Source organism: Xiphias gladius, chromosome 19 (assembly GCF_016859285.1).
Source record: "Xiphias gladius isolate SHS-SW01 ecotype Sanya breed wild chromosome 19, ASM1685928v1, whole genome shotgun sequence".
NCBI lineage: Eukaryota > Metazoa > Chordata > Actinopteri > Istiophoriformes > Xiphiidae > Xiphias > Xiphias gladius.
The window spans coordinates 22,651,306-22,678,726 of record NC_053418.1 but is presented as its reverse complement, the minus strand read 5'-3'; the positions used below and the strand labels follow the sequence as shown (position 1 = coordinate 22,678,726).

General features: G+C 40.1%; 1 protein-coding gene across 2 annotated transcripts in view; it reads right to left on the bottom strand.

Moving 5' to 3' along the window:
* dock5 (dedicator of cytokinesis 5) overlaps nt 1-25,462 on the bottom strand; it is a 28,930-nt gene extending 3,468 nt beyond the window's left edge. For both annotated transcript variants that reach the window (XM_040155342.1, XM_040155344.1), the window contains exons 1-44: nt 25,240-25,462; nt 19,470-19,553; nt 19,216-19,256; nt 18,954-19,009; nt 18,583-18,679; nt 18,279-18,427; nt 18,004-18,139; nt 17,741-17,898; nt 16,273-16,354; nt 15,558-15,687; nt 14,793-14,865; nt 13,162-13,304; nt 12,874-12,999; nt 12,619-12,743; nt 11,694-11,792; nt 11,387-11,459; nt 11,165-11,268; nt 10,738-10,918; nt 10,323-10,420; nt 10,113-10,202; nt 9,300-9,400; nt 9,042-9,176; nt 8,838-8,949; nt 8,355-8,425; nt 8,011-8,117; nt 7,705-7,841; nt 6,335-6,430; nt 6,020-6,118; nt 5,533-5,703; nt 5,308-5,408; nt 5,169-5,227; nt 4,760-4,914; nt 4,542-4,627; nt 3,628-3,784; nt 3,467-3,507; nt 3,295-3,385; nt 3,021-3,140; nt 2,593-2,682; nt 1,953-2,057; nt 1,596-1,737; nt 987-1,068; nt 795-879; nt 525-611; nt 243-419 (exon numbers count right to left, since the gene is read on the bottom strand). In XM_040155342.1, the coding sequence (XP_040011276.1) occupies nt 243-419; nt 525-611; nt 795-879; nt 987-1,068; nt 1,596-1,737; nt 1,953-2,057; nt 2,593-2,682; nt 3,021-3,140; nt 3,295-3,385; nt 3,467-3,507; nt 3,628-3,784; nt 4,542-4,627; nt 4,760-4,914; nt 5,169-5,227; nt 5,308-5,408; nt 5,533-5,703; nt 6,020-6,118; nt 6,335-6,430; nt 7,705-7,841; nt 8,011-8,117; nt 8,355-8,425; nt 8,838-8,949; nt 9,042-9,176; nt 9,300-9,400; nt 10,113-10,202; nt 10,323-10,420; nt 10,738-10,918; nt 11,165-11,268; nt 11,387-11,459; nt 11,694-11,792; nt 12,619-12,743; nt 12,874-12,999; nt 13,162-13,304; nt 14,793-14,865; nt 15,558-15,687; nt 16,273-16,354; nt 17,741-17,898; nt 18,004-18,139; nt 18,279-18,427; nt 18,583-18,679; nt 18,954-19,009; nt 19,216-19,256; nt 19,470-19,553; nt 25,240-25,282 (4,695 nt within the window). In that variant the 5' untranslated portion in view covers nt 25,283-25,462. The remainder of the gene's footprint in view (nt 1-242; nt 420-524; nt 612-794; nt 880-986; nt 1,069-1,595; nt 1,738-1,952; nt 2,058-2,592; nt 2,683-3,020; nt 3,141-3,294; nt 3,386-3,466; nt 3,508-3,627; nt 3,785-4,541; nt 4,628-4,759; nt 4,915-5,168; nt 5,228-5,307; nt 5,409-5,532; nt 5,704-6,019; nt 6,119-6,334; nt 6,431-7,704; nt 7,842-8,010; nt 8,118-8,354; nt 8,426-8,837; nt 8,950-9,041; nt 9,177-9,299; nt 9,401-10,112; nt 10,203-10,322; nt 10,421-10,737; nt 10,919-11,164; nt 11,269-11,386; nt 11,460-11,693; nt 11,793-12,618; nt 12,744-12,873; nt 13,000-13,161; nt 13,305-14,792; nt 14,866-15,557; nt 15,688-16,272; nt 16,355-17,740; nt 17,899-18,003; nt 18,140-18,278; nt 18,428-18,582; nt 18,680-18,953; nt 19,010-19,215; nt 19,257-19,469; nt 19,554-25,239) is intronic.
* Nucleotides 25,463-27,421: the final 1,959 nt, after the last annotated feature.

Sequence of the window (27,421 nt, the reverse complement as noted above, 5' to 3'; positions counted from 1 at the left end):
TGATAGCAGTACATTCGTTTCCAAATCAATTACTTTCAAACCAACTGGGCACACAACCTGAACCTGATTAAGCAAACAGCAGAAAAAAAAAAAAAAAAAAAAAAAAAAAAACAGTGCAGTCTGCAAGCAGTGGGACAATGACTGTAATTGATGGCTATGATGCTTGTAATTAGTGCTGACCATTTTTCAGCAGAATGCACAAATAGACAGAGAAATTATCATAGTAAAGAAATAAGTCAAACCTTCTCATAGTTGGAGAAGCCACCCATGACAGCTGGGTCAACAATGCCGCTGAGCATCATGGACAGTGGGTTGATGGACAGAGAGCGATCACAGGCTTGCTGCTGCACGAGGTTACTCAGCTTTTCGTTGGCCATCTCCATTGTTTCTATGGCGTTCTCCAAAGGACTGATATCCTCCTGCCCACCAGGAGAATTACATGATGAATAATGTGAATTAGAGGAAAGAAACTATGAAAACGGAAACAAGATCAACACAGTTTGAGCATCGAGGCTGCTTCTTACCACTGAGACAGATTTGACTTCAAACCATTTCAGAATCCCTGGGAAGCGATAGGCGGTAATATAAGTTGTTCTCTCAATCCACATGGTCTGTAGGGCAGAGTAAATATCCATAAAATAATATAGGCTGACATTTTAATGTCTTTATTAATCTTCAGAGTGAGGTATATACAAACACAGGGTTATTTATAATTTTTTTTTTTTTTTTAATTAATGGGTGTGTGCTTACACATATAAGCTTAGCGCTTAAAAGTAAATTTAAAAAGGTCTCACCGCAAATTCATTCTCTGGGTCCTTTTCACCTTTCCTGAAGGGCCTAGAATACTGGAATTGGTCCACTTCATTGGTTCTGTAATAGCTGCAAGAGAACAGGGAAGGACAGCAGTGTTTCGTTTGACCAGAGAAATATAAATCCCAGGGTATTCACAAGAAAATAAATAAGCCTTTAAGTGCTCTGTTACGCACTTTAATATCTGCTCTGGAACCCCTTTGTCTTTAAACTGGTGCGGCACAGTGAGAACAGGCTTGACAGTAAAGCACTGGATGTCTGTGAAGTTCAGCTAAGAATAAGACCAGGTATCGTGTGGAGGAGCAGGTAAGACAAGTTGTACTGAATCCGATTTTTTTAAATTGGTCGTTTTCACACGAGGCTAACAGTCTACAGGCAAGGCGGCAGCTTCATGAGGCTGTACTAAGGCACAGTCATTTTGAGCTAAATGCTAATGTCGGCATTCTCCCAGTGGCAATGCTAACATGCTAATGTTAACTAGGTGTACTGTTTACCATGTTCACCATTAGCATGCTAACATTTCCTATTTAGCAATGAACAAAAAATACAGCTGAGGCTGATGGGAGTGACACTAGCTTTTCAGGTGTTGTGGTCATAAACCCAAGTGCTGGACACACTGAAAAACTGATCTGATGAGGTTGCTAGATGAAAAGCTAAGGGATCATAAAAGTTCTTACAATTCATCTTGAATGTGGGCACCGAATTTCATTGTGTCAACCTCACGGCCATCCTGCTGCTAACATGGCTAAAATCTTGATAAGTAAATAGCTATTATTTAAGGATACACTGTCCAGGGGAGTTGCTGATGTCATCTCCAGGGGGGGCCGTGCTGGTCATCCGAACTGCATTTGGGAACTGAGAGAGAAGCTTTAAGCTGAAGTCTTCAAGCCACTCATACTCTTTGCCTCGGTAGATGAACATCTTGTTCTGCAGCAGAAGTATGTAACATGATAAATGAAACTCAGTAAAAAGCTAGAATTATGATCAAGCTTATTTTCCGTAATATATGAGAGATGTACTTGTGCAACGCCTTGACAGGACTGTATTCGTTCTGACATTCTCTTGCCCCAAGAAATGTTACAAAAAGCCAGCTCATAAGCATGGGCACTAGTCTCTATTGAAATAGGTAATAATTTTCTTACCCTGAGGAAAGAAGGGAATCCAAGGCCATAATATCCTACAGCAAAGTACTCTGGCTGTGGCCGCATCGCATGCATTATATTTTCATAGAACTGGGCTTGTTTTTGCTGTGACAGAGGATGAAGAAGATGGTAAGGCTGCAGTATATATACAGTTTGTTGGAATTAGTTTTTTAATGGTTACACAAAGAAATTTTCATTATAAAGTAATTCCAACAACATCAAAAAGAAAGAGAAAAACATTGTTCCTCTCTTTTTCTTTTGTGTAATTTTGAGAAAAGATTATTGGAGCACAATCATACCAAATGACTAACACAGAGGGACTTTATAAATAGATTCTTCATAATACATTCAAACTCCACAGCACCACCAGACACTATCTGGGTAGAAAAAGAGTTGGGTAAACAGGCCAACAAACACTTCCTTCCTTGAGTTGTTCTTTCAACCAACTGAAGCCACAAGCTGGCACACAATGCTTGTCCACTATTACTTATCCGACTAATTTCAACAGTATCAATGAGGCACTAACAATAAAAATCCTCTGCATGCATTTTCATATCACTTTATTTCAGGGGTATTTTCATGTTTTAGAGGTGACAGTATTTTGTATTAGGGCTGAATAAAAAAGCAGACATCCTCTTACCAGCAGCTGGCTGAGCTCCATGAAGTCAAACATGTGGCTCTCATGCATCTTGGCCAGCTGCTTGCCCAGCTCAATGGCCTTCTCCCACATCTGAGAAGAGGGGGGGGGGCATAAAACATGAACATAAAAAACACAGGTGCACAAGTTAGATTTTGCCATCTGGCTCCCATGGTGGTCTAGTCTGAAACCCACACCTCACGGCTTTGAGGGAACACGTTGGTTTGTAGAAGCCAGTTAAGATATATACACACTTACACAACAAAGAAACCTGTAGTTAGTGAGTGAGCTTTTGTAACTTCCTCTAGAGTGTCACAATGGTAGCTCAGAGGGCAGGTTTCGGACATTTTTTAGGTAATTTCCACATTATGTATAAAAAATTATAATCTGAACTTTGACATCAGCTCACCGGCAGAGTGGTGAATACCCACCTTGCCCTTGTCCAAGTAACATATGATCTCCTGGAAGAGCCTCTCTTTCAGCTCCTGTTGGGACCACACATACTCCCCATTTCGAGGTATCAGATGAGGTGCGCAGGGTTTGTCAGACCACTGACGAAACAAATTTATACATTAAGAAATCAACGCTCAGGTGAACATTTGGAAGCATGGTGATATCAGCTAAGGTCAAACAGCTCAAATATAAAAAAATCTAATCTTCTGTAAGATGAAAAAAAAAAAAAAAAGACTTTGATGTGTAAGAGACCTCCAGTAGTTCAGCATGTAGTAGCAGAGTGTATGCTGCCTCTGTGTAGTTCTCACAGTCCAGGTGCAGATCCCGCAGCTTGTACAAGTACCTGGTTACAAGAGTACATCAGTTAGATACAGTTAGCAATTTGGTCCAAAAACCACATACCCTGTGTCTCTAGCTCACTTACCGGATGTAAATGTCCTCCCTCTTCTTTTCTTTGTAGAAATTCTGCAGGGGAAAACAAAAATTGCATATATATGAAAACATTTTCTCTCAAGTAATTCGCACAATTAATTGCTTTATGTACAACTAGTGTTAACCCTTTGGTAAACAGGGCACAGAGCATACCAGCACATTGACGGTGCAGCTCATGCGGTGCTCTGGACTTTCATCATGCGTGATGGTGCGGTATGCCAGGAGATTCTCCAACAGGCTACTCAGCAGCAGAGCCAGCTCCTCTCCTGACTGTGAAAGGTATCTGTGGCGTCTGCAGTGCTCCAGTAACCTGCACATACAAACAAATGTCCTCACAGACTACTCTTTAGCTGTAGAGGACTATTTCTAGTTTATCTGTTAGCCAAAGCCTGCCTTTCCTCCTGACAAGCACATTTAAATCTGCTTTCAGTCCTATTCTGTCCTAAAGACTTTTCGATTGATTACAGGTTGCTTACATTTCTAACAGACCGCCTTGCCCTTCTGGCTCCTTGGGGAAGTCTTTGTTGTATTTCAGAAGCAATCCTATGTGAATTCCCTATTTATTATTATCAGGGGTTAAAGTGGGCCAGAACAATCCAGAACGGCAATCCGGCACTATGATTAGCAAGTAAATAAATCTGATTGGCAGTTTCCTACATAATAATGTGGGCCAGTGGACCGTCAAAAAATCCAATCAAGTTTTTACCAGCCCTATCTGTCTCTTTACCGGCCCTCTCTGTGTGCCAAAACCCCACTTTAACCTCTGATTATTATTTTATGTTACTTATTTTGTGTTTAATTTACTTTTGTATTTATTTCACTTACTAACTTGATTACTTTTGTTCACTTATTTTTTTAATTTTCGGACGCTCTTGCTATTGCGTTATCCCTTTTGCTGCCGTAACACTGCAAATTTCCCTGCTGTGGGATTAATAAAGGATTATTTTATCTCATCTCATCTCATCTCATCTTACATATTGAAGGATTTTTGATCGGTGTGTTGTACTACTTTAACAACTCTTAGAATAAAAGAAATATTTTTTCTTTGATCTGCTCCTCAGCCTTACGTTTTCTCAAGCAGGACTTTGTACTGCTCATCCCCTCGGCCTCCTTCTACCTCTTGATCCAATTTTGTTATCAGTTCATTTTCAAACTGCAAAGATAAGAGGGGAATTAAAAAACATAACATCATACACATCACAAATGTCATATTTAGCCAGGAGCCGCTCCAGTCAAATTCAAACAGAAAACACCAAAGTGCTGAAATTCTGAGGTAACTTTTTACCGTTTCAAATGTTCGTCCAGGGCTGAAGTTGTGCTCACACTGCATCATATCAAAGAAAATGGGGATGGTAGCTTTCCTCAGTTTGGGCTGAGGCACCAGTGTGGCCTCCAGAATGGGCCCGACCATGGCAGGGATGAACTTCATTTTGTGAGGGCCTGAGGGACAACAAAACATTATCACACAGAAATATCATGGTATGATTTGAGAAGGCAATAAGCTGCATCTTCATCTTTCAACAAACAGAGGCCAAATCTAATAATGTAGTAAACAAAACAACAACACACAGTGACACTGGACAATAAAAAAATATTGTCTTGTTATTCCCCTTGCATTACTGGCAGCTATTAATTAAACAATTCCACAAACTCTATGATAATAGTAAAATTATCAGATGGTGCCAAATACTCACCAAGATTGTACCACATATCTCGGATCTTAAATCCAATAGTCTTCCTCATATCTCCATATCTGTGGCAAATTTAAATCAACTCTCAAATTAAGTTCTCTCTATTTAAATAATCTTTTTGATTAATTTTGAATGATCTTACTTATTCAGTATCTTATTTCGTTTCTCTTGAGAGAAGGATTCCAGCTGCAATGTCTTGTGGGTGAGGAACGCCACGGTCAAATGAAAGTAGTTATTCCACAGCTGTGAGGGGAGCAGGGTTTTCAAATATTAATGCCATAATTACCTTCTCATAACACTAGCTTTTGATTTTGTGTTTAATAAAAAATGTAACCTCTACTGAGGTGGGGAAGGGCAAGACACACACCTGTAGTTCGAAATGTGCCTGGTCCAGGAAGTACATGTTGAGGACATCTGAGTACTGGTTGATGGCCCTCAGGAAGACCTGCATCTGCACCAGGTTCATGATCATCCAGTCAGCGGGGAAGACGTTTCCCATGAGGTCTTTAAACATGATGAAAGTCTCCATGAGGAAGTCCTAAGGGCAGGGCAGAAGCTTTACTGCACGCTGTTGCTTTAAAGAAATAAATTAAGTAATATCTGAAAGACCCATGCTAAAACCAAACTAAGCATATGCACAGCAGTGCTACTGCATGTCAGGCACACATAATGCTCCCACAGCTTAATGGAGGTCCACTGACATCCTCATCATGTCATTCTGATCCATTGCATGAAATGTCTATAATCAATATTCTCTTAAGGATCAGTAAGTGGCCTGGGTGGTTTAATGCCTGTTATTGATGAGATGTTTCAGGACAAGATGTAGCCAACAGGGGAGGAACGGGGACACTTACAATGATATCCTGTCTTGTCTTGAAGGTGCTGATGTAGTGGGCGTAATGCATGTCATCCATTTGCTTCAGAATGGCTGTCATGCAGGCAAGATAGTGGCCCTGCCACAGAGAAGTCCATTATGTGATTTCACAGTAAAATATCCCTAAAAACCCTGCATTCCCAGCACATGTTCCTTGTTGCATCTGTGTTATTGTTATATAGGAATATCACTATATTTAGCTGTTGTTGATGTCAGTATTACTAATCTTAAAATGAATGCTGACGATGTAGTCGTCAAGGACATATTTCAGCTGTAACAGCACACTGTGTCTTACAATGAGAGGGGAAGCTCTGTCCATGCTGATGACAGTGCGATTAACCCTGCGAAGAAGCCGCTCCATTATCAGCTGAACATGCCCTCTGGTTGGACCCTGCAAAGACAGAACAGCCTCAGGTACAATTGCCAGCTGAATCACTGTGACACAGACATGCTACACAGTGCCGTCAGTATTAAAGGGCTGATTCACCCAAATTACAAAAACCCTATTTTTATCACTTATTTTAGTGCTGGCTTCATTTGTCAAGGTTTTGAGATACTTGACATTTAGATTTCTCTTTCCACTACAAGACTATGGAGCTGAATGGAATTTCTTTTGTGGGGCTCACCATATTGAAAAAATATATTTAAAAAATTAAGCAGCAGCAGCAGGTCTTCCTACAAAGACTGTTGCAGTGACTATGGATAATCCACTCTGTCAAAAGTTTTCTTTGGAACTGTTTCTTTCGTAGAAGGAAGAAAAATAACTAGAGCTGAAACAATTAGTCAATTGACAGAAAATTAATTGATAACTGATTAATCGTTTTAGTCAGTTTTCAAGCAAAAATATCATCCATATCATGCTACCCTCCTCTATTTTGTGAGGATTTTATACTTTTCCATGTCATAAATTATAGTTAACTAAATATCGTCGGGTTTGGGACTGTTGATCAGAAAAATCTGAAATTGAATTTGAAGATGTCAACTTGGGTTATAGGAAACTGTGATGGACATTTGTCTCTATTATTCTGATGTTTTAAAGAACAGTTAATGGAGTAAATGAATCAGCAGGTTAGCTGATGACGGAAGCAATAATTGCAGCCAGACCTCACTGTTTCCAGTGAGGTCTGTGGATTATCCAAAGCAACTTTAAGATCCTCTCTAGAAAAAATTACGTTGCTGCCGAATTTTTGTTAATGATATTGGTCAATGTTACAAAGATCACAAAAAAAATTCCATTGACCTCCTTGACCCTGTATTGCGGTGCTGGCAGAAATCTCAGAGGGAGATATCTCAAAAACTGGGCAAATTAAAGAAAAACTATCTGAATGAACAGATATTCCATCCATTTTATACCACTTAGCTGGGTCTAAGTCAAGGTAGCAACAGGCTAAGCAGGATAGCTCAGATGTTCCTTTCCTTAGCTGCATCCTCCAGCTCCTCCACGGAGACCCAAAGATGCTCCCAGGCTGGATGGGATATGTGATGCTCCGGGTCTACCCTACAGTATCTTTAATGATGTGTCCTACCACCATGCACAGAAAACTCATTTTGGCTGCTTATAGCCACAATCTCATTCTGACTCGATGTTTTTTTCTGTAATTTGGGTGTAATGACCCTTTAAACTCATAATCTCTGTGTTGCTGAAGATAAATTTGGACTCCTCACCACATCCTTGCGGTCCAGGTTGTCCAACACTGTGCTGAGCAGTTGGACGCAGGCCTCATGGTCAGGTTTACTAGAGTGGTCGTCCAGCTGCCCACTCAGCTGGTCAGTAACAAGTGGCAGAAGCACATCTCGACAATCTGTGGCAACAGAGCAGTGAAAAAACATATTGATGGATCTAAAATCACATTTTCTGTTAATGGCGCTGACCTGACAAACTTATATGTAGGTGTAATGAAGAGCAGAGTTTTTTGCCTCCACCTTGTGTGAAATGTCATTATGTGGTTTTTGAGCCTCAAGGACTCCTACCTGGCTGCCTGAAAAGGTCACTCTCCACCATTTTACACATGCAGCCCAGCTTCTGACGCACAAGCTGAGAGTCTGGAATGCTCTCAATGAACTTTGTTAGGAGTACACTGAAAAGAGAATGAAAGAAAAGACCCAAAAGAGCAGCTGTGACAATTTTAATGCTATTCACATTTCACATCGAGTAATTATTGTCACGGAGGACTAATGAACTGAACACATGACGGGTTAATTTTACAGCAGAAAGAAATGAGAATAACGCCTCCTTTACTCTGAAGTAAATATGATAATTTTCACCGAGACAGGCAATTATCATTTCCCGCTGTGCAAACCCTCTGGAGAGTTACCTGAGCTCCACGGGATCAAAAACAGTCTGGATGTCATTAATGATGCTGGGGAGGTATTTCAATATTGCCCCCTGAAAAAGCAAAGAATCAGGTCTCATCAGGCTGAGGCACGGGGATGTTTTTTATTCTTTAGTAAAACAAGCTTTTTACCAGATATTTTCCTCACCTTACTGAGACTGCCAACAGGGAGCCCACACTTACTTTGCAGTTAATTTGCAAAACTTCTCAATAACTTGTCCATAAAACAGTGTAACACATTTTCACAGCTGGACTCCTGCAGTTATTTACATGCAACACCGAAAAATGCTGAGACTGAAAATTAAAACAACATTTTCATAGTCTTACTGGCTGCAATTTAGTTTTATTCTAAGGATAAAAATGATAAGTTGGCGAAATTGTGAAAACATATAATACAAAAGTCAAACAAATAAAACAAAAAACAGCCCCTGGAAACATCAACTATGCAGTAATTCTTCCGTTTACCTTTATCTTCACTCCCTCGTCAAGCGGTCTGTCCATGAGTGTGTTGAAAGACAAGAAAAGGGTGCGAATGGAGTTGAAGAAAGCGTCCCCATCTTCACTGTTCCCATAGAATCTGAGAATCAAGGCCAGGAATTGAATCACAAGAAGTCATTCTTAAAATATCAGAGTGCAAAGTGGATTCTTGTGTGGCAGCGCCTCTGATACCTGAGATACAGGACCCGGGACTGCACAATAAACCTAAACAGGTACTTTAGAGCTTTTAGTGCTACGTAGAGCCTCTCAGTCAGGATGGGCTCCTCGGCATGGCCCACGTAGTAGTTAAGCACACCAGTTAGCTTCCTAAAAAAAGTGAATGAGTCAGGCATCAATGTCTGCTGGTAATTTTGGTGTGGGTGGAGAAGAATAGCAAAAGAAGCACTAAAAAATGCCATCAAAGGTGGCTAATACAGAATGGAGACTCACATGTAAGCCAAAGTGGCACTGAAGTGCTTGTTAATGTAGGTTTCCAGGACTGGGTTGAAGTGCTGGAATTTTATGTCGCCAATAAGTGTGATTATAAATACCTGGTTATAAAAAAGAGGAGGAAACAAAATCAGAGCTTTGTCTAAGTTGAAACATTATACATATACAGTACTGTACATTAGTGGTCCCAGACATTTTTTACTAAGTTATAATCCTAAACATTTTCATGAAATGCATTTTTGATACTATTCATGGTCATGGTCAAATTACCTTCACATGCACAAGGGATTCACAAGAAACCATGCATGCATGTAATCCAGCATTACTGTTTATAATTTTATCCAAATGATAGCCTAATTATTTACTGCTCATTCTGTTTACACACTATCAGAGCTGTACTTTATTAAGTTACTACTAATGCAAAACAGAACATCCTACTGCCGGTGCTTCACATACAGGGTGACATTTATTGCGAAGCAGTCACAGTAAAATTCAGTGCATTTGTTCCTGAGCTTAGTGCTGATTGCAATGGTTCATCAATAATGTGTCACGACCAAGTATTGATCATTTTCAGCATTTCAAAAGAATGGAGCAAAATTCAGAGAAAGGTCTAAAAAATAAACACATTTTTGTTTAGCAGAATTCAGTTTCCTACCCCTGTGACCCCTTAGATTCATTTTGTGACCCCCGTGGGGTTCCCCCAGGTTGTAAACCACTGCTATGTATAGCGTAATGCCATCCTGTCATGGACACTTCTGCACTACAAGATAAAAATTACCACCCACTGACATTATGGCTTCACCAAAAACTAACCAAGGCATTGAAGACCAGGGTATCATAGGTGTCCTTTTCTGAGGTCTCCATCATGATGTTGAACAGGGCATCAAGAGTGTCCTGGAGAAACTGTGCATAAAACAGAAACCTATTACAAAAGTGCCCTTAAAAAGGACATTATACAATATCCATCAAATCTAGCAGAATATTGCATATTTAGTGAAGAATAGTGTCACAATGTGAACTCACTTTCACAATCTCCCCTCCCTCGACCTCCATCATACTCTGCAGAATCTGGTCCAGATCTTCAGGGTTGGACCTCCAGTTTAACAGGCCAAGTAGATCCACTGGAAAAACATTGACACATCAGAATAAATACAGACATAGCAACACCTCATCTGTTACAACATTAGTTAGGATAATTGTGTTAACAGCCAGAAATTTCAACATAAACTTAATTAGATCTGCATCAATCAACATCAACACAGATAACCTTAATTAATTTCAAGGTAATCTGAGTGGAGGAAATAATGGTGACACTGCACCTCTATCTGCTGTAGAATCAGTGTCATTTCTTAAAGATGACTTGTGACGGGACATCTTTTAATTATCACAGAGTTTGAAGACTGAGAGACTGGAAAAATAGAAATGTGCCCAGCAGTACCGTTCTGAGTCAGTTTAGTGGAGCAGGTGAGCGTTGCAATCTGGAAGCTGTCTTTAGTCACAGGAATGACTCCTGAATGGTGGAACTGCTTCCCCGTTTGCTTCTCCTTTTCTTCCACTTCATCCCAGGTCGCTGGCAGGGTGAGATAAACCTTTGCATCCTCAGCTTTTTTCACGTCAACCTAAGAAATTCATAAAACAGGGAATGAATCATGAAGCATACTGATCGATGGAGATCTAATCTTATATTCATTGACTGAGGAGGGATTCATGCATAATCCATCCACTGACTTTCAGATATTCAAGACACAGATTTATGTGTAATTAGATTAAAGCAATAAATAATCTCCTGCTTGTTTTAAGGATAAGTGCAATTAATTAAATTTCATACAAAATAAAAATACATAAACATTATCCTGCAACAGCACCTTATAGACGATAAGTTCATGCCTGCCATCTTTCAGTGTGGTCCCATCTCCTCTCATGAGCCGGACAAAGGCCATACCGAAGGGCTTCTCCGATTTGTCCCTAGCTGAAAGATGTACAGGACCATAAGATGGGAACAGATCCACCAACAGTCACCCTGGCATTATTTAACATTGTGGCAGGATTATACGTGGGTGTCATGCAAATAAAGCACAGTCACTCACAGTCCTGGGAGGATCTGTGTCGAAACATAACCCTGAGGTGACAGCGACACACGTCTTCAATGGGAATTGTCACCTTGCAGGGTGGGGGAAAAAAGTCAGGGGAATTAAGGAGAGTGTGAATACAGGATTATACATGGAAGAAATGTTATCTAGTGGGAGAGTTGCACATTCTGAGCTGATATCTTCCCCAGAATATTATTTCATTATATTAAGCCACAGTAAATCCATTTGAAGAACTAATTCGAGAACATAAGATATCATGTTCAAAGTGCAGAGCTGCAAATGTGGGTCCTTGACATGAGCTTACCTTCACTGTTTCATTCCAGCAAGGCTGCTTCACCTGGTAGTAGATGACGGACTTGTACTCTGTGATGCCATCATAACCAGCCCCAGGAAATATGGCTTTCTGCAGAAATTGAAGGAAGGAATTTATTTTACATGATAGGAAAAATATAAATTTGCTCTTTGATGCATTTGCAATCAAAAAAGTACCATAGTCAAAGCAATACAAGACAATGCTTGAAAAGTCAGTCATATGACCTTTAAGGATAACAACAAATACAGAAAACAAGACTAAAGGTCTACAGCCATGCAAGCAGCTCTGTGAGGATGTACTCAGCTAAATGATAAAATCAGCATGCTAACATGCTTACAATGACAATGCTAACATGTTGATGTTTACCATGGTTAATCTTAGTGCGTGTTAGCATGCTAACATTTATTAATTAGCACGAAACACAAAATACAGCTGAGGCTGCTGGGAAAGTCATGAGTTGGGCAGATACCAAAGTATTGGACAAACTGAAATTTTGATCCGACGAAATTCCTAGATTCAAAATGATAAAAGATCACCAAGCTTATAATTCATCCAGTGAGGCAAATGACTGTCTGTACCAAATTTAATGACAATCCATCCAAAATTTGTGAGAATTTTCCCTTAAAACAACAAATGTCAACCTCATGGTAGAACTGCAGGAAAAGGCAGGGGATCACAAAAATCAGTAGGATTTATCCTCTGGAGACCATGAATGTTAGTACAAATTTCACTGGAATCCATCCAGTAGTAAAGCTGTGGACCGACCACCTGATATTGCTATCAATGGGCTAAAAAGTACAATATTTACAGCAAAATTACAAGAATTTTTATAAGAACATGCTAGAACAGTTAGTCACATAGAGCTTCATTAGAAATAATAAAAGTTGAATTTGCTGCATTCACTGGTCTATTTTACCTCCATGGGATTGCCTTCATCATCGTGCACAGAAAGGATGACCTCGACATTTTTTGGGGTCTTCTTTTTACCACGGTCAAACTCTCCCTGCAGCAGGGTTATGTAAAAATCATTCCTCACGTTTCCTGAAGAAATGTAAATAGATGATCAGGTGCTGACACATTATGAACCCTGTTCACGGCTTTTTAAGCAAGTAAAATTAACATGACCATGGCGTGTGCAGAACAGCGCCCAGCAACAAAGACTTTAACCCACCTGGGAGGATGATTTCTGGAAAGCCCATTTTCCTGACGATAGCCGTGCTGCGGTCCACAAAGTGGGGGTAGTCCTTCCTGACTTGGGCAAGATCCCCTGGGAGGAGCTTCAGGGTCACAAACAACCCTGAGAGCAAACATGTAAAGAAATTCAATGAGGCAGACACCGTAAGCATACACCCTATAGACTTCTCACACATCATTTATTTCCCTCATAACAAAAAGGTCAATTTAAAGCGACCCACTGAAATCACAGGGGGACACACTGTCAGTGAGCACTTAATTTTACCCTGGCCTTTATGATTGACCTCCCGCGTGGCAATGACTTTGTTGAAGACAGCAGTGAGCGGCTCATTCTCTCCTATGACTCGAGATGGCATGAGGGGAGACATGATGAGCTGTCTCTGACGGATGTAGGTTTCCATAGCTATCCTGAGTGAGAAGCATCAGGATGAGAATAACAACAATCAGCTGCCAGCATCTCTGACAGGTGACAAACAAATGGACGGAGGAGCTGCAAAGACAATGTGAGGCTTTCTGGATCTCTCCGCAGGATGCACCTTTATCCCTTCCTGCTACTGACTTTGCTGAAGTGACTACCAGAGAGCTAAAAATAACACAAAGTATTAGTACTATACTGAGTATTATATAAAGTACTATACTATAGGTCCTGATTTGCATTAACTTATTGTACTAACAGATCTTCTGGACTTCAATGACACTGTTCCTTAGATAACTGACTTTCTTAGTTAAGCAGGAGGCAGTGATGAACCTGATGAACCTGCTGATGTTATTATTTACTTCTAACTCATGAGTTAAATGTTTTGAATGAGTAGCAACTTTTTGCAGTACAAATTAAGTGTTGCAATCCACTTTGTGATTGGATTTGGTATTTGCGCTTGATGTTTTGAAAATTGCAACGATGTTTCAGAAAATATGCTCAACCAACTGAAAAAAACTGTCAAATAAAATATCAATGTTCTGTTGTTATTTCAATCTTAGAAATGGTGATTTTTTTTTTCCATTGTTCATTGGAAAACCATTTAGCTTGACCTTTTTGTTACTTATTTGTAATTATCCGGTTCATAATTTACCAGTGGCAAATTAGTCACCCAGTGTTAATGAAATCTAAATTCATTTGTCAAGGCTGGAGAGCCTAACAAGTTCTTCTGTGGTACAATTTGTCTTTTGTAAGGAGCACAGTTAGACCACTGGCATTTATTGAAGAGAAGAAAGCGGCATATCCAGGAAACTTTTAGTCACTTTTACTTCAGGAACATCACATGCATTATGTACAAATAGAGACTATTCTGAAGTCTGGAGTAGTATATATAGGCCTCTAGATAAAAAAATGTAATAAATGTAAAAAGACTTCTGTATTTCAGGTTTGGAAAATGTCATAAAAACGCACATCAAATTTTTTAAATAATCATCCAGACATTTGATGAGTCCTGATAAAAATTCTATCCTACAAAAATGTTTTTTTGTCATTACCTCTTCAAGAAGACATTGAACTGTGACACAATGAGAAGAGACATTTAGAAGATAAACCCTGGTAAAATTTGGTTTATGAGGAATGAGTCAAGATATTTTTCGGGCTCTTCCATCCAGGATCCCTATGAATGTATTATTGTCTTCATTCCCCCACTCTGCAGGTTTCTATGAAAACATGGCCTTGAAGCCTGTCTTTGCAAAGAGCTAACACCCAGAATTGCAAAAAGTTTTTACATTTGCCCTTGAAATGCAACATAGAAGAAGCCAAACTGCATCCTTGAAAAAGATGTGACAGACTGCAGTAAGCAAACATAACTCGAGTCCTATTCCAATTCTTTTCCATTATTCGTGCTCATTGTGTTAAGTTACAAAACAGGGTTGAGCCTATTAACAACAGAATAAGTGTGACAACATCAAAAGACTCACTGCTGAAAGGGGATGAAATGCTGTTTGTCCTCATCGTCTGTTTTGCCATGGGCAGTGTCTGTAATGTCCATCACTGCAATGACAAAGACATTAGGAACATCACAGTAAGGCCGCAAACTCAAGACTAAACTAATTTACCAGATGTAATGCCGTTCTCTAGTTATTGCCAAAACAGCAGCAAAATGGGAATTTCCTAGTATTAATTAAAGTTAATTGAATCATTCTAACCCAGGAAACTGTATGCTCTACTTTTGAAACAGGAGTTGAGCCAGGTGTTGGATCTCACTCACCTGTTGCCTGGCACGGCAGTCAGCCAGCATAGTGAAACAGATTGAGGTTTCTTGATCTCCAGCTTGCAAATGCCTCTGAATTGTTCATTCCACCCAACTCTTTTCCTAAACTGTTTTTTTTTCCTGGCTAAGAAAAATGTGACTTCTGAGTTAAACATTCTTTCTTACTCTGGTTTCAGTCCATTTGCTCAAACACCAGTGGAAACCATTTCTCATCAAATCCACTAATCATCTGGTCAATAACAAAAAGACCGTTGCTAAACTGATTTCCACCGACTCCTTTGCCAAGGCAGAGTGGAGGCGTTTTCTAGGTCAGAAAGCAGGTGTTCCCATTTCATTCAGCGCATGGATACTTAATTTTTACACCTTGACAGAACTATTCATGCAACTACACCACCAGAAAGGAGTGGCATTTTTTCTTGAATTGACTTAGTATTGCTTAAACAAATATTAGGACTTTTGAAAAGCTGCTCACCAGCCACACCAAACGGTCTCCTCAGTCCGCCGGTGTGTTTCTTGCCCTCTTTGAGCTCCATGCTGCCGACTCTGATGATCTGACACACCAGGAAGAGTCGCTGCCTCATTAAGTCACTGCTGCTCAGGTCCTGGATTCAAGGACACACAAAGATAATTTATCATTGGATATTGAGTGATAAGGTAGATACAAAAGGCAGTGGACTGTACGTATCACTAGCCTGTCATTATGTGTATTCACAGGGCTGGAGCTGCAGACCAGATGGCAGATATTACAGTATTAATATTGCAGTAAAACCTTCAGACATATCACCTTTCCAACGTCTTTGTGTTTATTTTTCTGGGTGCTTTTTCAAGTCAAAGGAGCCTAGTGTGCTTTGAGGAAGCAAATAGAACTATAAAATTTCAGCTCTTTGCCTTCATTAATGTGGCTTTGTCACATTCTAAACGATTAATTCCTGGTGGTACATTCCAGGTTAACACAATGACTTGTTTGCTGCCTATTTCAATAACATAAACAGCAGCAATATAATGGAGGCAAATGTATTCAAATTTTCCAAATGTGCTGTGAATCTGAGCCATTCAGTAAAACTTTTCATAAATTAGAAGCAATCTAGGAGGAAATTGTCTCCTCTTTGTCAGAGATTTCAGGCAGAATTTGGATTGTTTAAATCCGGAGCAGAGGGAATGCAGTCAGTGGGTTGGGATTCAGTTACCGTGAATAGCGCTGGAAGGTTGTTGAGTTTTTCAATTTCTTTAGGCATCCCCATACTGTCCCAGCGCACCAGGAAGTTCTCACTGTGTGAATTTAAATAAGAATCACAGTTAGAGTTCACATTATCTAAGTCATCAGGAGAAATAAAAAAATATAAAAGTAACTAATGAAAAAACTCTGCATTGTTTTATCAGGTTCATCAGACAAAATTTAAAGTGTCAAGAAAATTCTAAGGTGCTTGCATATTTTGAACAGCAGTAATGTAAGAGTCTATTGATCCCTATAGACATTTCTCATAGCTGATATTTGGACTTGCCAAATACACAGGTAATGGCTGAAAGGCCTGGCTTATTCGCACAACCAAAGGGAACACAGCCATCATTAATGGTATTAGCTAGGTGTTAGTTAGACTTGTAATGTTTCTGCTATGAAAATTCAAATTGCCTGTTTTGATAACTGCTACCTTTACCCTTGCCCCCTCCAGGGAGGTCAGAGGTCAGCTTAAGATAAGTACTCTGGGAGCAAGAGGGCATTGAGTAATTTTAGTTTTCATGTTGTACACCATTAACATTCATAAAACTTACTTTGTAATCAATTAGATTTTTTTTTTAAATGTTTTAGAGGTTCTTTTAATCACTTCCATTATTTATCCTGGCACCATTTTTTCCAAGCTTAGAATTGAGATGTTACTTTTCTACTCCAGAAAGCAGAAGCAGCAGCAGCTTAATAATGCCTGAAACGAGCAGCCTTCTAGCTTCAAGTATTAATTTTAAAACAGTGCTGAAGCTGCTACATCAGAGCTGTGCAGCGTTATGTGACAATAACGCACAACCTCCAGCCATTATTATTATTCTTCATTCCCATAGTATAATTAATTCCATCCATCCATTAGCTATACCGCTTATCCTTTGAGGGTCATGGGGGGCTAGAGCCAATAATATAACTAATTACAATTGTTAATTCTTCCTTTTGTAACTTTTTCCATAATAAGTGACAAAGTATAAATAGTAGTAATTGTGGTAGTACTAGAAGTAGTAGTAGTGGTAGTGGGGTTTTTTTTAACTAAAGTCTGAAGTCTTGATTTTTTTTTTTTTTTTTTTTTTTTTTAATCAATTATCTGGTAGATGTTGACTTGTGAGGGACATCAACATCCGTTAGGGTCGTATTACAATAAATTTTGTTGTGGGGAGTTACGTTTTTCTTTGCATCATGCTGGAAGAAACATTACTTTTCCATGTCACATTTTCTTTTTTTCGGTTCAAAGATGGAATTTTGTGCCCTGCAATTCTTAAGGGAGTTTGACTTTTTTTTTTGGACTAACCGACCATTGCAACAAAACCTACAATAACAGTGACTTACATGACTTGCTGGTTACAGCTAAAAATCATCTAACAAAATTTAAGTAATCAAAATTCATAACCTCAGTTTGATACTTAATTGTGGAATTAAGAGAAAAGTGAGGAGCTAACCTGATGAATTCAGACTGGTCGGGGTCATACAGGGACATGAGCAGCTCAGCATCTTCTCCAATGTTGCATACAAAGTTTTTCAGGTTCATGAGTAGACTGTAGGTGTGCACTGTACTGAACAGGGTCTGACGCCTCATTTCCAGGTTTTGTAAACGAGTCTGTATGAAGACAAGGCCCAAGGCAGCGTGTGGACACAGATGTTAATTGAAATGGCCAGGCTATGGAGTACAGCAACTGATCGCATCAACAAATCAGAATCATGCCTTCTCTTCTTGTATCCTGTCATCAACACTGCGGGATGCGGTCTCGTGTGCCCGGAACAGACTGACCGTACTGGTCCAGTCAGGATCCAGCGTGTTTCCTGCCTCATCTCGGACCACCAGGTCCAACCCCAGAATCCTGAGCAACACAGGGTCAGACAGCATCACATGACTTTACAGACAATCTCAGAGCTATGACTCAAGCATATAAAACTTTACAATGGTGTTTATCTCAGAAGGCATTTCATTGGAGTAAATTAAGGCAGGAGGACACATACCGGTTTCCATAATCAATCTTTGCTGTGACTTTCTTTTTCAGCTCTACAAGGTCATCCTTGGGCAGCGTTCCTGACACTATCTGAGATCGATATTCTATGAGGCTGTAGGCCATCTGCTGAACATTCCTGAATAGGGTTGTCTTGTTTGCCTGTCAGATAAACAGGAGTATACTTATCGCAATATAACCATCAGAGGAATGAAACAAGACGAAAATGAGTTAAGGTGGTAAGAATCAGAGAGGAGTACAGGACTGTGAGTACTAGAAACAGAGAGGCCGATAAGAGAGAGGCAATCTACACATACCACGAAGAGCTTGTGCCATATCTGTGCCCATTCCCTCAGAGTAGCCCCAAGCTCCTGCACCAGGGGTAAATCTGCTGGAATAATTATTTCCTGCTGGCTACCAGCCACAAGAAGAGAATAATAAGATATTGAAAAAGTGGCTCATCACTCACAGATCATGTCATTTAATTTGGACAGACTCAAGTGCATTTCTATACATGATAAATAGTTGGATGGTTTCCCTACACAGCCAAGTGAAGCATTACTAAATCCTCACTTATGATAATTACAAGGGCACTACTATGTTATTGGCAAATGACAAGGCAGGGCAGCAAATCAAAAGCAAAGTGGATTATCATCAATATGATATGTTTACTGATATATGATCTCACCCTATCCCCTCAACTGTTGCCTCCTTTAAGTGGATGTAGCAAGCTGGGAAAATGCCCTGAGGAAACAATGAGGTACTATCAATATACATACAGTACACATACACATACATATACATATATATACACACACGCACGCACGCACGCACGCACGCACACACACACACACACACACACACACACACACACACACACACACACACACACACACACAGATATATAAGATAAAAGTTATAAGATAATAGAGCCTTAATTAAGCCCTTACCTTCTGTGACTTCTTGCGTAGCGTGTAGCCCCTATACCAGCCTGAGGAGACATAAGTTAATGGAGAATCATACTACAGTAAGATGGGAGTGATGACAGTCCAACCTGTCAGGAGGACAATGTGGTAGACTCATTTACATGATTATGTATTGCTTATTGAGCCCGGGCTAGTTCAGCATTTCACCTAAGTTCAGCTTGCACAGAATAGGAAAAAAGGGATGTGTCAGGGCATGTTGTGTGTTCAGCTTCACTCACCTTCCAGTTTCTCAAGTATGTGCACCGTGTCCCCCACCTGTAGACACAGCTCCTGCTCACCACTGGGATCATAATTGTAGATTGCTGAAGGACACAGAAGGACTCTCTCATTATGAGAAACACACACAACATTCTGTAACTACTGTTAACAAAGAAGAGGTTTTGGTCGACAGTTTGCCCGATGAGATTGGTTCCTCCTCAAGGTCCAGTGTAGTAAGGAAAACCCCAAATCCCTTTTCAATCACTCATAGCACAGAAGAGTGTTCTTAAAAAGTTTTGGATCAGAGTTTTACAGGAAAAGGATACCAATTCAACCTCCTTGGTGCAGGACTTGGACTCACTAGCGCAGAGGATCTCGATCTTTGATTCATTCCTCATCTCACTGTTCTTTTTAACAGCAGACTGTGTGTTTGTGCAATAGGGCTGTGTGACTCAAACCTCTAAAGCATTCTGATGATTGTTAATTGAAATGGATGCCCTGAGGCTGTGTTTAACGTTCCAGTAAATGGACTGTTCTGGAGCAGGTATCCTCAGTGTCAACAGTGAGGGGCAGAGCTTAAGAGGCGATGGTATCACGCTCTCTGTATTTCTGACATCATCATACCACTGTGGCCTGTAGTCACACTCTGCAAGTTTTGTTTCTGCCAAGTAGCTCACCTGCGTGCCCTGCCTTTCCCTTCCTTCAGTTTATTACCCTAATAGCTTTCCTGGAGGACACTGCTGTTTTTTACTTTTTAACTCTCTAACCAGGACACGTATGGGATGGATCACACAAAGACACACGCAAAACCAGGCAGAACTTGCGAAAGAGATACCTCGCCAAACAATACTGTAGCAAAGGTCTTTGTCATGACTTGAGGGAGCTGCCATAGCACGCAGCCACTCATTCTCACCGCGAGATAGAGGAACTATGAGTAGAGCTCTGCCCTGACTTGCATGGTGATTATGCTTGTTGCTGAAGGCCAAATTTCACAGCACGCTTCCACTGGCTCAGCTTATCACACCTCAGTCTGAATACCAAAATTTAACAAAAACACTGAATGTGACTACCCTTCTCTCTCCATGACGTCCTCCTAACTTTCCATAAAACAAATTTGCACAGACAGATTACACCAAGGGGAGTACGACTGTGTTTATGTAGCTAGCCCATGGACTCTTAAAATATTAGGTTAGACCCATGCTGGCTATGCTGTTAGGATCACCTATACAGGTTCCTGTGAATGAAATGTTACTGTGAGATCATCGAAAAGGAGAACAAATACTGAAAGCTCGGCAGTACAAATTAGGTTTTTCTTACTTTTCCCTAAAATTTCTGAGAAATTTTTTCCCATGAATTTCTTCAAAGGGTGTATCTCTTCTAAAACCACAAACAAAATTATTATGAACAGAAAGTTCAGACCTAAAATTCCAGCATACTGAGTTTTATTTAAAAAGAAGTCACTGAAATATTGTGAATACTCTTGAAAAGAGTATTTGTCTTCACCAGGAAAATTATTTGTACAGCCAGAGTAATATCAAATGAAACATGCGCTAAAGAAATGACATCTGCCTTTGGTCATGCCAAGAGTGACAATGGTCCATTCACCAACTTGACACAGTGTCCAGGCCTGGCAACAGCACGGCAATATGCCAATGGCAGGAACCCAGTTGAGCGTGTTGTGATGCCACACTGTCTCAACTAAAGTCAACAGTCTGGGCCTTGGCAGCACAGCTCATCAGTACAACTCTGAGACACACTATCTTCCTCCTTAACCTGAAACACCGAGGCTGTGGCTGCTGTTGTAACTTCCAATAAAACCTCTCTATGCTCAGATTCCAGCTAACATTCATACAAATGTTAAATCAAAGTCAGCCTGATATACTCTAAATGATTTATCCTAGAAATGAATTTGCCAACAATTTAAGAGCACCACGACTGAACAGTTTGAGCGGCTACAGGCTGCTCATCAAAGTTAACACAATACAATGAGAATCCACTGTATTGTTCTCATCACTGACTGGGTGTGAAAAGCAAAACATAAAGAAATATTCCTAATTATGACCATGATAGAACACAAACATAAATAAAACAAGTGGGGGGGGGGCATGAAAAAATAATACAAGATATAACAGTCAATCCTTGAACATACAATTGTAAAGAATGATAAGCAAGTAAACTGAATTCATTCTGATTCTCAGCTGAAAAACCTTCAATCTAATACATGAAAGAAATGCAATAATAACGCTGGTAATTGGGCAGACATATGCCATTCCGCACAAACAGACAAAAACAACAATCATCATTTTTATTTGGACAGAGGAGCTTGAAGACAAATCTATTTTACACACTAAACTATGAAAGAATAAAAATGATCAAAATGGAAAAGTGTAGTATTTTACTTCAAACCAAATGGACACAGATCTTACATAAAAACTGATTTCTGCTATGAATTTGTACTCAGTAAGCTTCAATTCAGTGATGTACGTTGTATCTCTTATAAAACTTGTATTCAAGCCGACTAATTTCAAGTGCAACCAAAGTGGGGAGAGGTACAGTATCTACACAAAAAGTCATTAGGTAAAAGCAAGTCTATTAAAGTTTGTTTTTGAGCCAATTCTCCTTAGACATTATGTTTCAAAACCTAAGACCTCGGTTGAAAAGCCTTTTGCCTCCTGTCTACTGTCTAGACAGCCAGAACGATCTGTAGCTCTTAAAACTGTGCTCCAGCTGATAACTCCTTATAGGTTATCCATAAATCCGAAAGTTAATTCTCAAGTTCCAAGCTAACAGTGCAAAAAGGGTTCAAATGAGACCAGTGTGGGCTCATCTTTTAATTCTGGTTAAAAACCCTGATGCAATATTTAACAGACAGAAAATTACAACTGTGTTATCTAAAGGAGTAAAGGCACAAATGCCTTTCTCTAGGTTCATAATGAAGTAAAAGAATTATTCTGAAATTAGCAAGTATTTAAAGTCATGACTGAACAACCATCTGGTCAGTCAATCAAAACTGAGAACAAGGTCAACACTTCCAATCTCCAAATCTGCGGCTGCAATCAGGTTTGACATTGAAAGATGAACAATCAGGGACGGAATGATTGCGATTGATGAGAGGCTGTATTAGATTTTTTTTTGCTAAAAACGACACCCACCCAGCATGTAAAGTAAATCCCAGGGGTTTGCTGCTGTGAATCAAGTGTACTAATTATATCAATTATATATTAAAGTTCCCTTACACTCAAAAATGTGCTTTGCTCATTGTTACTTCACTTCGATGTTTGAGGTTCATTGTGCAGAATGATGTATGTGCAGAGTTTGAAAATAAAGTATGTTTTCACATTCATATGCTGAGGGGGGAAGTATCTCTTTACTCATCTTAAATCTGAGTTTATGATGTTTACATACGATCATGGTCCAATATGCAAATGAAACAAGTGTGATGTGGCACTCCGATACACTGACAATGTACTTTTCAGTGAAGTAGGAGACATCTTGCAGTTTAACCTATAAATAAAACATTTGCATATTCAAAGATTTGGATTTTTCAATGAGACAGAAGAAGCAGATACGTTTTTTGGAGGGAATCTTTTAAAGATTACTGCACTATTTAGCACTGTCCCCCGTAACACTGTCAGACACACAACAGATTTCTCAGGTTTTGAGAAAAAGATCAAAATCGATGCAGCAGAACCAGATATATCGTCTTTTTATTCCACACATTAGCCTAACGCAGAGGTGAGGAGTGAGCTAGAGGTCTGGTAAACTCACTTCTTTCTAACTCTACACCCCCAGATTTTTTTTTTCTTTCATTTTCATACTTTTGGTCTTCAGACCCAAACGACACTGACATCACTTGAGGTGATTTATTAGACTTAGCATAGCTCCTTCTGGAGCCCCAAATGGCTTTACCCAACTTTTTTCACATATGCAGTAGTACTCCCCCAACATCTCTAAACAACACTTGATGTATAAAACTGGGGTTCCCCTTTAATTTTCTGGATTACTGTTATTCAGTGAGGGCATCTGTTGGCCAAAAAGTGTGTAATGTAAACTGTCAACACATATGGGCAGTTTTCTCTTGCCTTGCCCTGAAATCTAATAAAGCCACTGGTCATTATAAATGCAAATAATGTAAAAAAAAAGAAAAAAAAAAAGAGATGCAATAAATTGAACTAACCAGGGAATGCACATGTCCTTCACCTGCTGATTTCAGTGCCTCATTTTTGCCTCTGATACAGTGCTTTCTTCAGGATATGATTTTGTGTCACAAATTCACCACAATAGATTGTGATATCTTTAGAACCATATTATACACATTTCCCTGTTAGCTAGTATGATATAACTGATATAATCAGAAACCTTGCAATCTCTTCTTTCATCGCAAAATGTAGTTGCCTGTATTTGAGCACAGCCTGGGTTTACTAATCGGATTAAAAATGTAATACCTTGTACAGGGTCCGATGGCATTTTAAGGCTTAAGTACAGTGTTAGTGAGTCGTGCCCTGTTTCTGAGGCGAATGGCAGGAGAATAGCACAGTCTAGAGCATCAAGCAGAGCAACAGTTTTGAACACCATACTGGGATTAAAAGGATTAACACAAAAAATTCTTCAACATCAACTGCAAAGGCAAGGTCATATATGACCAAGCGAGGGGGGCTGTGCTGCAGAGCACTACCTGAACGCGTGGGATAAAAATGTGATTTAGTCACAGCAGCAGCAGAGCACACATCCTTTTCTGTAAAACCTGAAATAAAGTCAGTGGGAGGATCCAGGTTAAAACACCTCGCCGAGGTATTTTCAGTCCTGGGCTCTGATTCACACCTACTGCAGAAAAACTATAGACTGGGTGTATACACTATCCCCTCATAGAGGGCTTTCTTCATGTGCTGCACACCTGTCTGTGCAAGCGTCTGTAGCTTTAAGCAGAGGTGAGTCAGAATGGTAACCAGTGACCAGCCAACCTGCGCTGGCTATAAAACCATTGCAGTAAACCAGAAGGGGATTGAGCCAACAGTTGGGCTGATTTGTCTTGAGGGCGTGGAGGACTAGCTGATAGCATGAACACATAATGCACTGCAGTTTGCAAGCCCAAAAGAACGCAAGCACAGATACAGATGAGAGAGCCAACCCTTACTGCAAGCCACTGCAGTCCAAATTAAAAAAAAAAAAAAAAAAAAGGCTAAACTATAAAGCTGCTAGGAACAAGGAAATATGCTTAAATGTGCTTAATAGTCATAGTTTATTATAGTGATACAGGGAAGTCCTATGTACATGAAGCCAAATACCACTTGTCTGGCCGATGTCTATGCAAATTGTGTTCTCTAATCTCTAATACAGTATAGTCACAGCGGTGGCTCCCATGTGGGGCCACACGGGAGTCCTTGCGGGGGCTTTAAGGGACCTTCCAGCAAGGTGAGGATTCATTTAAATTCCACGAATCTTCAACAAGTCAGCTCGGTGAGATTAGCTGGTATGTTCATTGAACTCTTGGCTCTTTTCCATTTTTCCTCCCCACCTATTACGGACAGCTATACAAGTAATTCCTTACCACTACCAAATATCTACGAGTCCCTGGGACAACACGGAGGGTAAATATCAAGTTCCTCGGAATAAGAAAAAGTTTGCGAAACCCAGCTGGGCAGCGGTGTTCATACCCACCGTGTACCAGCAACAGCAAAGTCGCCAATAACTTGTCTCTCAACTTTTCCCTTGAAGTTAGTGCAGTTGCTGGGAGGTGACTCGGCGAGCTTCCCACTAGCCAAACGCACGTAGCCAAATTTGAAAACTTACCAACTCCGTACTTCTCTTTTTTGGTAGGAATCCAACGGGTCATTGCGGGGACAGACAGAGAGGTGGCCGAATAAATAAATAACTATATACAATTGCTAGACGAGGACGGGCGGTGCACTCCTGCTCGTACTGAAGTCTACAGTTCCGCCATCATGACTTGTAAACGGGGGAGGGGGGAGGAGGGCAAGCACGGCTGGGAGAGGAGAGGACGGGATAGGCGTGAACCGCGAGCCTCCCGAGCTACCCCCACAACAACACTCGGCCGCATTACAGCACAGACACTCGGATCAGAGAGGGGTTTGTCCCCGGGAACCTTCAACCACAAGCCGTTCAGCCCCTAGACACCGGCCGATCGATCCCCGTAACAATTCCTCGTAAATCCTCAAACGAGCTCAAATTGAATTCAGAGAAATGATAGTGAGGCTGACAGAAGTGTCCCTCGTCTTGCTTCAAGGACTCCTAACGGTGCTCAACTTCAGTTTTTAGGACTACTGACGCGCACATTGGACGACCTGGAGAAAACTAACTCGTCGAAACCCGAGTTATAAATCGCCGATGTGTCATAAATAAATTTCCACCAGTTTATTGTTTTTAATTCAGAATGAGAATGAAATGCAAGCTCCACGCTGCTGCTCACACTGACTGATTCAAAGGAGACCTACTGTATCCTGAGTGGACTAGACCTGGGACATATATATATATATATATATATATATATATATATATATATATATATATATATATATATATATATATATATATATATATATATATATATTCAACTATATTATATTTGAATTAACTGTACAGGCCATTTCATATGAGCAATTAAAATGATAGTGTGGAAAAGCATACTGTATGTACGTAGGCCAAAACAATTCTGTTAGTGAGGCTGTTTTCTTTCATTTAAATGTCACCTCATCATAGCCTGTATATCAGAAATAAAGCTCACCTTCCTCCCTCCCTGCCCAGTGAAGTAATTTACAGCTGTTGGTTGAGACCTGGTAGCCCACTTAGCCTTTTGTTTGCCCATCATGTGTGTGTGTGTGTGTGTGTGTGTGTGTGTGTGTGTGTGTTTTCTGCTGCAACTGGTCAGCCAAATGGTGCTGTCAATAATGTTCAGCCATCCACTGTATTTTTTTTTTATTTTTTTTTTGCTTTGTTTGTTTTGTTCCCTTTGACAGGATGAGTTCCATTTTTTCCATCTATTGTATTGTATTGTGGCTGCTTTAAAACACAGCTTGTGCTGAATTAGTTCTAATGCAACACAGTCTGATTGAAAAGTATTAGAGTCTTATTATTTTGCAAAGGAAAGAGCTATTGAACACGTGGCAACTGTAAAAAAGCATTATGAATTATACAGCTTTTTACTGGCCAAAACTAGTAATATTTTGAACTATTACACCTAAGCATAAATCACCCCCCCCCAACAAAAAAAACATACACACACACACACAAACACACAAACCCACACACACACACACACACACACACACACACACACACACGCCATTTTTCAGACCCAACAGTGTCTTTTCTTTCTTCGGCTTGTTTAACAAATCTTACACAGCTACAGAATTGGAACACACTGACTGAGCTCATCCTGTAAATCAGCTACTAGAGATGTATTTTGCAGCTACCTGTATTTGTAGAATTTCCAAGGTTATGACTTGAGCTGTAACACATGATTGTCGTGACCTATTTCTGGCTGAGCTGTAGGTGTTCGGTGAGCACTGAATTTATTGTAGGAGGGCTTCTAATCTGCTCATGCCCTTTTCACCTCGGATTCTCCTCATTCTTTTGGCCTCTCTCACACTTCATATCAAGTGTGAAGAGTTGTTTTTGGGCTATCAAAAGTTAAAAACAATCAATTCTGCAAAATGGAATGCAATATTGCCATCACCTGACTGCTTTGTGCTATTGCATACAGTAGACGTGTTGTGGCATAGTTTTTTTTTTTTTAAACTAAGCTTCTATTACTTAACTCTTACCTCTTCCCCCTACAGAATCTTTAAAGGGATTTCATTCCATTCAGATGGTGGTGTGGTGGTCTTGGCGTGTGCGTGCATGCTTTGTATTAGTGTGTGAGACAGCTTGAAAAGCAGAGTTGAACTTGAGGTCTTCTGGAGCTGAATGCTCCCTAAGCAGTAGGAGTAGACAGGCTGAGTCTCTACAGGAAATC